We start from the raw sequence: 10,849 nt of genomic DNA, 5'->3' as shown, positions 1-10,849 counted from the left end.
CAAAGTGGCGCAGCGTGGTGCTGCCCAAAAAAAGCAGTGCCGCGCTGCGCCACTTTTGAAACACAGTGATGCGCCATATTTACAGGAATACGGCACACCCTGCGTTTCCTCCTGCGCTGAATTAAGCTACCTGTGTCAATGCTGGCGTCCTTGCACCATAGTGCAAGAGTATCTGTTTTGAGGCGATAGATTGTTTATGTGCAGGAAGGTGTAAATGCAGCACACATAGACGTACCAAAGCATAATTTTGGAATCATTGTTTATGTGTAGAAAGGGGCGCCTTTCTGCACATAAACAATCGTCCATGGAATGCAGAATGCAGCACACATAGAAAAAGCAGAAAACGAGAAGGAATAAAAGCATTACTCCTTGTTTTGCCATGCTAACGCCACCCTGGGTAATGATTTCTCATAAACCTGGGACAACATCGAAAACAATGGGTGTTGCGATGGAACACCCATTGCAACACCCACTGCACGCCCCACTGATGCAGAAAACTGCACCGGAGGGGCCCATTTTTACAAGGCGGCGTAACAGCACAAAATGTGGCATTACACCTTCTTGTAAATACGGAGCAGTGGTTAGCACCACCTGAGCATCACAAAAAGTGACGCTCCGGTAGTGGTAGGGACTTGTAAATATTCCCCAATATTTTGTAAAATAACCATTATTTTTTAGGATTTTCAAAGCAGAGCGTGAAAGAGAGTGTTTGAGTTTCTTGTCTGTGTGTATGTAAAAAAACCTGCTGAAATCTGACTGACATCTCACAATACCTGACTGAAAGCACCTGTACCTAACTACTCATCAGAAAATATATTTATTAGGGGGGTGTACCACCCCACACACCCACCCTGAAGCTATGCCCCTGCTGTGTTGCTCCCCAAACTGGTTAAAAATACCAGTATACCATTGTGTATGCTTTCTTTCGCAATCGTCAGAAGTAACTGTGTCCTATGCATATAATCTGGAGGCGCCCCGTGGATTGGCCAGGAATGCTGCTGAGTTAACTCGGAATGCTCTAGTTGTGACAATTAGGAGGTTTTGGTATCTGGTCCCATGCTTAACTCGTGCACCGGTAATAGCACAGGTAGACATCTGAGGCCTGGAGGTGTTAGAGATGTGTGTGGCCACTCGTGTATGCCTCGGCTACCATTCTGTAAGTCCTTTGTTAGATTGTTTTAAGTGGGTGTGTGTACTTCTTTGCCGGGGTATCGAAATTGTGGTTCCTGTCCCAGATTTGGTAAAATACAGCTTTTCAAACTGCCTTTGATTGCTTAGTGATACAAGAATGTTTTTTGTAGAACCCAGAATCGAGACTTCCATAAGACAAAGGGAGGCTGCTGCCTTATGGTGCTACCATTAGAAAAAATCTGTAAATTATTTTTTTAATTGTATATCAGGAAGCGCTCAAATGGCAAAATGTTAGCTTGCCTGGAGTATGGAAAATCCTTGGTCATTTCCTGGTTGATTGACACAGTAATAGTCAACAAGAGGGCACAGCGAGCTATTTTCTGGCTGATAGCATAAGAGGTAACCTGTCGCTCACGTTTAAATCCTTAGAATGCTACCTGAGTATTTCATCCTTCTAAAGGCGATACATTGACTTTCTTCATTTAAGGTGAGTGATAATTACACCTTTTGTTTACAGTGCTTTAAACCCGCTACATTGTGGTGGTAAAAATGATATGCATACCATTTATTGATACAATTGATGTGCTCTGGCCAAATAAGCGCCTGTATTTAGGCCAAACTTGAGATCACACGGTGCAGCATCGGGGCAGCCAAGCATACCAGTCTGAAGTAACCGCACGCCGACACGAATTCACTCCGTTAACAAATAAACAGGTCACATCTCATATTTGGTCATGAGGTTTGCTGGCCGCACTTACTGCGAGTGTTTCCTCTCTGGAGCACGTGTTTAAGCACTTCAAAGCACTTTAGTGTCATGAATATTTGTGCTCATTTACTGCAGGTATTGATTATTGCTGCACTCGCGGCGATGGCGTCTCTTTGTGCAATTTAGACTGTGTGTGTGTGGGGGGGGGGGGGCTTTGAGGTCCCCCCAGCCTGCACTCTCTCATTATACCCTAATAGAGGGTTCAGATGTGGGTTATCGACCTCCACCTCTGTGAGTACTTACTGAGTATTCACAGATTCACAGGGGTTGCGTGACCTTGTGTCCAGCCTGGAAAATTAGCAGTAAAGCCAATGAGACAGCTCAGTGGGTTAAACCACAGTTTCGGAGATTTATGTGTAACGTGTAGGATTGAAACCCGGCAGCGCCTGCTAAGACGTTGATCCTTTTGATGTAGATACAAGGAGTTTTACCATTGACCAGGGTCAGAAGAATACCTATATTAGCACCAACTCCGCTTGATCGAACCATGGTCGTCGAGATGCGTGAGTAACTGTGCTCATACGTCACAGCTTCAAAACTCAGCAGGGCCGACTAAGTGCTTCATCCTTCGGTGTAGATAAAAGGCCAATGAGTGAGAAGGATAATACGAAGTCCTGTTTTAGCGCCAACAAAAACTGTGAGCTTCGTTTGAAACCCAGCTATAGATTCCGTACCGACCTACTAGTGATCTGGACGTCGCGGCTCCGTTCAGCCCTTCAAGTCGGTAGTTAAAAGTGTGTCCTTGAACAGAGCGGTAAGATCGCCTGTTTTAACACCAACACAACTCGCAGTTTGGATTGCACCACAACCGAGGTGCTGGTGACCCGTGTTTAACCTGTTACAACTTCGAATCCGGCAGCTCTGACTTAACCCTTCAGCCTTTCGAAATCGATAAAAGGAGTTACCATTGGAAAGGGTCAAAGGAGCATACATTTAACAGCAAATAAATATTTCCTTCGAACCGGGCACTAAACGGTTATTTAGTCTTCCACGTAATGATTGTTTAACATAAAAAGAAAATACTTTCCCAGCCTTGTTATTTTCAAGTGTCTGTTCAGACGTTTACACAACTCGATGTATTCTCGTCTCTCCTCAGGGCTCGTGATATCTTAAGTCATTAGCCGCCAGGGACCACCAAAACACGAATGCTGGCGATCTCTGTTCTGGAAGAGAGGATGCGCCTGCCTCCTTTGGACGAGTAGTGCGCTGTGTAGCGCCTAGAGGGGGCGCCTAAACCGTTAGGCAAACATGGTTTAACAAGAATGTTCTCTGTGGGCACAGCCATGCTTTCAGTTTTTGAAAATAACTTAACAAGAGTATTTCGCAGTGCTGTGGTGCCTGATTTCAGTTTAGGAAGATAACGAGCCTGCTAAATTGATCTGTGAGTTAGAGGAAGGTCGCGGGTTCGAATCCTGCCAATTCCTCAGTCACCAAGCTTTATTTTAAATAGAACTGGACGATACAATCCCCAAGTCACGACTGTTTGTGTTAGTAAAGGAGACATTGATCCATTGTCTTTTGAGATGGGGCGTATCTCATTTTTTTTACTGATGCGAGAGTAAAGTATTCGAAAATGATAATGATCTGCAGAGCTACTAAAGAGATGTTGATGAAGCTACAAAATGAATTTAGCAAATAGCTCCTCCTTTCAGCGCCTAGATAAACTCAGATTCCGTTGTAAAGTGTGCTCTGCGAAGGCAGCTGTTGTTTGAATTTTGCCTTTCCAGATGAAATTTCAAAGTCACGGGTTGCACCTGGCTCCTGTTAGGCCCCAATAGGGCATGTGTGGGATCTTGGACACTTTATGTCATGTAGGAGAGAAACACGGGGCGTCCTTGCGGTTAAAAAAAAAATGGAGCAAACTTTTAGCATTAGATGTCGGAAACCAGGTAAACCATGCCATCACAGTCAACAGGAATCTGATCTAGAGCGGTTCGGATAAACACAGAGCTCCACAGAATCGGTATGAAACCTTTTGTCACTGGTGAACTGCAGCCCCATCAGGGAGGCAGAGCCGTCGCTGCATCTGTCCCAAGAGCCTTGGACTGAGGAAGGACCGGTGCTGGAAGAGGTAGGCACAAGGACCCAGGAGCGCAGCCTGCCGCCTGCATCCTACTCTGCCGGTCCTGCCGCCGCTGCTGCTCTCGGGAGATACTGCGCCCTGCAGGTGCCTGACAGCCGCATCCCAAGCGCTCCCAGGGCCATGGCCACGCCTCAGGGGGTCCGGGCACCGCTACCTGGACCCACACCTGGGATGGGCACTGGGTGCAGCCGTGGGGCGGGGAGAGAGCCAGCGCAAGCGTCCCATCACAAGCCCTAGCGGAATGAAAACGTTGGAATAATATATATATATATGTATATACATAGATAGATATTTTTGTTTGCCTGCCTGAAATGTTACAGCTGATCTACAATCAAGCTCGACTGAGCTAGGAAGGTTGCAAGCCTCTGCTGCAACTTCCCCTTCTGTGGTTTCAGCTTCTGCTCGGCTTGCTTCATATCCGAAAAAAGTGAAGAGCAAGAGAAAAAAAAGTTGCATGTGGTATAGAGAGTGCTGTGCAACTGGGGCCCTGTTTCCGGAACTGCGTCGATGGGACAGGCACAGGTGTAGCAGAGCAGGAGAGCCCACATCGTCCTCCGGAGGGGAGTACGATTGCGTCGTCGGACGGGTTCCTAGACAGACCGGTGATGGAGCCCTAAGAGGACATAGTTCTGCACCAGTCCCTACACTGGTGGCACTTTGTGCCGATCTAGCATCAACATTGAAGTTGGGGGGACCAAAGCGCAATTCAGTGAGAAGTTTTTTGCCACTCGGTGAGGATACCATCCTCAACCTCTCCCTGTGGTACCCCTGGGCTCTACATTTTTTCTTCCACGTAAAGAAAAAATCCCAAAGTTTAAATCTGGATTTTGGGGTGCTAAAGCGGGTCACAGGATCCAAGATGGGGAATGCTGCGGGTGCGATGGACCTCTTGCAGGGGAAAGAGGTGAAGGCTCAGCCCGTGGCCGCACTGCCCACAAAGCAGGCCACCCCGGCGAAACTTCCTGTGCCGCCCGCCGGTGAGCTGGAGGAACGCTTCAACCAAGCACTGGTAAGTGAGGCACATATGTTTCAGAATCCCTCTCTCTCTCTCTCTCTCTCTCTCTCTCTCTCTCTCTCTCTCTCTCTCTCTCTCTCTCTCTCTCTCTCTATATATATATATATATATATATATATATATATATATATATATATATATATATATAGATAAATAGATAGAAATATATGTATTTACTGTCGCTATATTACATGATCTTAGTCTTCCCAATAGTTTCAAAACCCACATTTGCAGGAGTGAGCATCATTTGCTCTCGTGTGTGACCAGAAGTCCTCAGCCGGTGGACAAGCCTGGGTTACACTGCATCCCACATATATGACTTCTCGAAAGTGCAAGCATAGATTGTGCTACAGCAGATTGGAAAGTGGAAGTACAAGTTATAAGATGCCTAATAGGACCTGACCTTTTGTTTTCTATGCCACTGATGTAACATTACCTCCGGAGTCACAAATGGCAACACCATTATATGGTACACCAATCCACAGGGTCCCAGATATGAGATCATGAACCTGCTTTTGATGCGGTGCTCATGTTTGTAAGCACAGCTAAGCGCTACACACTTACCAAAAAGCCTCTCTCTCATCTCCTTTTCTGTCACTCCTTCTTTCTCGTCCTCTCCCCCACCTTTTCTCTCCCATGATGCTCACGTTCCACATTTTCTCTATCTTCCTCTCTTTTTCCACTTTATTCTGCCCTTTCTGTCACCCTCTCGGTTTTTCTCATCTGTTTCTGCTTTGTCACTTTTCTCTTCTCTCTCTCTCTCTCACTCACCCTCCTTGGCTTTTTACACTCTCTTCCTCTTCACCTCTATCTCTACATTCTTCACACTCACTCCTTGCCTGTCTGTGTCTCTATTCTTTCGCCTCTGTCCCTGCATGCCTTTGTAATTTTGTTTTCTCTCAACCGCTCGCTTTCTCTGGTTCTCTTTTCTTCTTTCACTCTCTTCTCCCCGACAACCCCCGTACTCCCCACTCCGTTACACCCTCTAACTCTGTCTCTCCGTTTCACCCTTCTTCTCTCCTCACCCGGGTCTCTCCCCACTCCTTCTTCTTTGTCACTATCATCTGAACATATGAAAAAACTTGAATTGCACTTTTTCCAAACTTGATGATACTCCTTTCTCGGCCAAGAAGCGCTTAGACGCAGGTTGTAACACAGGTCCCTGCAGCCCTAGAGGGGCAGGGAGCCCATCACACTTTAGAGGGCCCCATTGAGCCCAGGGCCTGTGAATATCTGTATGTTACTGAAGTTTCAGTGACCCTCACCATGATTTGTAAGGGTGTGTGTGGGGGGGGGGAATGGGGGGGGGTGGCACACTTCAGAGGGCCCCTTTCAGCTCAAGGTCTATATCTATATGCATCTTATTGATCTTTAAGGGTCTCTGACCGCATTCTGCAATGGAGGGCACACTTCAGAGAGCCCCCATTTAGCCCCAGGCTGCCTAGAGAAGGTGCTGAGATCTTGGCGCTGCGTTATACACTTCTTATTCATGCCAGATAGATATGTGGTTGGTATCATTGTATATGTGCTTTATTTATTTGGACATGCTTGATATTTGTCACATGAAAAACAATACACTAATATGTCCCTACCCTTCTGTTGTGCAACTAAATACTCAAGCCCCCTCTTGTGCGTAGAGTATAGGTGACATAACATATAATTCAATGATATTCCCCGCTTTACAATACAATGCACACCATATTGTTTATTTATCACATTTTGTTTATTTTAAAGCATTCTGTTTCCATAACATTCCTCCTATGCATTACTATGCTATATTACTATACTATAACCCAGCATATCATTCTATACACATTCTTAAATAACATTCCATTACTTACATACTATAGTAAACCATAACAAGACATGCCACAATATGCCATAACAATTCATACTATTAAATACTATGCAATAAATTAAAATACCATACATACGTACCAATAGGTATACAGCTCAAAACAACTTTCCATAACAAAGGGCCTGATTTAGAGTTTGGCGAAGGGGTTACTCCATCACAAACGTGACGGACATCCCATCCGCCCTATCACAAGTGCCATTGGCTATGATGGAATCATAATACAGCGGACCTGATAGCCAGCACGTTTGTGACGGAGTAACCCTCTCTACCAAACTCTAAATCAAGGCCTACGTTTTGTATACCATAGCATAACTAGCATATCATTCAAAACACACTATAACATAACATTGCACAACATATTTAATCTAGTGTACCATAGCACAATATGCCGTATGTTCATTTGTTATGTCATTTGCTGATTTCAAGTCTGAGTGCAAATCTGAAAAGGTTCTGGTGCTAAAGAGTCTCATTCCAACCCGGGCCTGATAGTGGCCAAAGGGAATGGGGAGAAATATTGGAAGGCCCTAAAAAAAACCCAACACTCTGGGAATGGAGGACAGGGATGGATCTCTGCATGGCTGCAGAAAAGGCACGTATAAGGCCAGAGGGCGCCCGAAAAAGTTCCATAAGATACGGGGGTCGTTGGAGAGTCACTACGGTATAGAACTGGGAGTAAAGGAGGGAGGGTCTCCTGCGGCACAACCCCAATGGAACACAGTAGACAACTGAAGAGTGCAGAACTTTCGTTAGTGCTTATTTCCACATTTAGAATGATGTACCCATGTACTGTGATATTGTGAAATCTGAAGAAATGTATATCCACTCCAGTGTACTTGAAGTTGCCGATTCATTGTTGAGCATCATGTGCCGATTGCAAGAAAATTGAATAAAGTATTTAAAAAAAAAAAGAACCACATTCCAAAATGTGTTCATCTGCTGCAATTGGTTTAAAAGAGGGTTGTAACCACTTTTGGAACCTGAGAAGGATAGTTTCTGAACATTTGGAGGGGAGAAGGTTAGTCTAGGCTTTGACCAATCGTGGGCAGTATTACAAAACATTTTTGCATGACACTAGTTATTACATGCCTTGGTGGAACATAAGGCAGTGTTTGGTGCAAACACCTTTTACCAACGTCTTATAAAGCAGGTTTGTGGAGGTGGTTATCTGTGACAAGAATATTTGTGTATATTTCTTAGTTACCATTTTGTTGTTGGTGGTGATGCGTTTTTTTATGTGGCTATATTTTTGTGCTATTGTTTTATAGTTATCTTGTATTTTGGTTGTTGAGGACTGTATTGTTGTGTTACGCACTGCTGTTTTTTTTATTGTGCTATTTTGCTTTTGTTACATGACTCTGCTGGGTCCTGCTCTGTAATGCATTGTAAGTAGTTCAGAGAGGTCGACATGTGCAGCTACATTTCTGACCAAAAGCAGCACATTCATGGGCAGTTGTTGTGACAACCACCCATTTATTGCTATCTATGGTGGTGAAATAGTGCTGCTCCAGCTCTTCAACTATTTAAGACATCAGTCTGCCAAAATAGTTCAATTGAGACCTGAGAGGATGAATCTCTGTATGATGCTTATATATTATTGCTAACAGAGTTCTTCCCACCGGGGGTCTTGTGAACAAACATTATGGCCTTGCAGAGAACCTGTTTCCTTACTGGAAAGCAGTACAAATTACATAAGGTGACTAATGTGTTTTTAGAGATTCACAATTCTGTATTAAGCAGCATTCTGAGCAAGCTGTAGTCTATTCTTAACCCCTTCTGATGCTGCATAATGCAGATATGATTTAAGACAGAGTAAGACGTGCTCAAAACTTTAAAACTTCAAAACAAGAGAAAGCTACATTAGATAGCTGAGGATCTAGGGAAGAGTTTTGGTCTGTCACAGTTTTCGCTGGGATGGCTTTAAGTCTCATTGATTAAGGCCATGAAGTTGAGCTCTATGGCGGTGCACCTCGGTGAGTGCTCAGAATCTCTGTTTTAGAGGGTTTCAGTTTCTGAAAATGTGTTAACATCCATCAGAAAAGAGGCTAGAGGCAGACAGTGAGAGGAGCCGACCCCAACTCACTGTTACTGACTGCATCTATGGGCATGCTCATCACTTGGCGCAGGAGCTGAGTATGGCTGACATACACATAACAGGAAGCTAACACTGAATGGGGAACTTTAGCAGACCAAGCATGTATTAGTCGAAAAGGAGTGGGGGAAGAATGGATCCTGATAGACTTTCCATTTCAATGCCAGAAAGTCTTATCAATAGGAAGGGTTACCCGAAGAATCCTCTGTGAAGAAATGATTTGCACCCCTTCATTACACTGCCCCTAAATCTTGCCCCCTGCAGTCATTCCAGAGGGAGGCAGTGGTCAACGGTATCAAAGGCTGCAGATAAATTCAATAATGTCAGTGCTACAATAAACTTCCATCAGAACTCCGAAACTGAGAGGACAGCTAGCGTAGTTCCTCTTCCTGGCCTAAACCTGCCCAGTAGGTTTCCAGCAGACTTAATCATACAATCAGTACTTGTAAAGCGTGGCTTAGCACCTGTGTGGTCTCAAGGCGCTGTGGTGGGCATGCTGCTCATTTGAAGAGCCAGGTCTTGAGATCTTTCCTGAATTGCTTCATTGATGCTGCCTGTCTGAGGTTGAGAGGGAGTGTATTCCACATCCGGGCTGAGAGGTAGGAGAAGGATCTTCCTCCAGCTGTCCTTTTCTTGATTCTAGGGATGGAGGCGAGGGCGCGATGCGAGGATCGGAGTTGCCTGGCGGTGTTGTAGAAGGTCAGGCAGTGGTTGAGATAGTCTGGTCCGATGTTGTGAAGTGCCTTATAGGTGTGAGCCAATAGCTTAAAGGTGATACATTTGTTGACTGAGAGCCAGTGGAGGTCTCTGAGGTGGGTGGAGATGTGGCTGTGGCGGGGGATGTCCAGGATGAGTCTGGCTGCTGGGTTCTGGATTCTCGGTAGTCTTGCTTGAAGCTTCTTTGTGATGCCGGCGTAGAGTGCGTTGCTGTAGTCCTATTTCCTGCTGACCAGGGCGTGGGTGACCATCCTTCTAGTCTTAGTGGGGATCCACTTGAAGATCTTTTGCAAGGTGTGGAAGAATGCAGAAGAGACGGTGTTGACTTGACGGGTCATGGAGAACGTTGACTCCAGGATGATGCCCAGGTTGCGTGCGTGTTTGGTGGGGACGTTTCCTAGGGTGGCTGGCCACCAGAAGTTGTCCCAGCTGGAGGGGGTGGAGCCGAGTACAAAGATCTCTGTCTTGTCTGAGTTGAGCCTGAGGCAACTGGCTTCCATCTAGGCAGCAGCTGCTCTCATACCGTTGTGGAAATTTCTCTTGGCTGTTGATGGGTGTTCGGTCAGGGAGAGGATCAGCTGGGTGTCATCGGCATAGGAGACAATGTTTAGTCTATGCTGTCTGACAATCTTAGTGAGCGGGCCATGTGGATGTTGAAGATGTTCTGGCTTAGTGAGGATTCCTAGGATACTCTGCAGCATGTTTCTTTGGGTGCCAAAGTGTACGGTTGGAGTCTGACACTGGGTTCTTCCGCTCAGAAAGGATTGAATCCATTCCAGTGCTTTGCCATGCATGCCAGCGTCATGGAGTCTGGTGCAGAGGGTGGAGTGGGAGACTATGTCGAACATGGCAGAGAGGTCGAGGAGGATGAGGGCGGCCATGTCTCCGTGGTCCATTATGGCATGGATGTCGTCTTAGGCTGCGAGGAGGGCTGTCTCAGTGCTGTGGTTCCTCCTTAATCTGGACTGGGAGGGGTCCAGAATGTGGTTTGATTCGAGAAACTCCGTCAGTTGCATGTTGATGGCATTTTCTGTTACCTTGGCTGGGAAGGGGAGCAGCGAGATGGGTCTGTAGTTTTTCATCTCCCCTGGGTCGGTGGAGGGTTTCTTCAGACTGGTCTCTTCTATATTATGCTCAGTGCACCCATTACCACTATCTCTAATAATTTGGGTAGAAAAGGCAGCATCGAG

General features: G+C 45.7%; 1 protein-coding gene across 1 annotated transcript in view; it reads left to right on the top strand.

Moving 5' to 3' along the window:
* Positions 1-4,428: 4,428 nt before the first annotated feature.
* Positions 4,429-10,849, top strand: part of FMNL1 (formin like 1) — a 355,813-nt gene continuing 349,392 nt past the window's right edge. The window contains exon 1 of the mRNA XM_069237968.1: positions 4,429-4,989. Within this exon, the coding sequence (XP_069094069.1) occupies positions 4,435-4,989 (555 nt within the window). The 5' untranslated portion in view covers positions 4,429-4,434. The remainder of the gene's footprint in view (positions 4,990-10,849) is intronic.

Source organism: Pleurodeles waltl, chromosome 6 (genome assembly GCF_031143425.1).
Source record: "Pleurodeles waltl isolate 20211129_DDA chromosome 6, aPleWal1.hap1.20221129, whole genome shotgun sequence".
In the NCBI taxonomy this organism is placed as follows: Eukaryota; Metazoa; Chordata; class Amphibia; order Caudata; family Salamandridae; genus Pleurodeles; species Pleurodeles waltl.
This window is presented reverse-complemented; position numbering and strand designations above follow the sequence as displayed.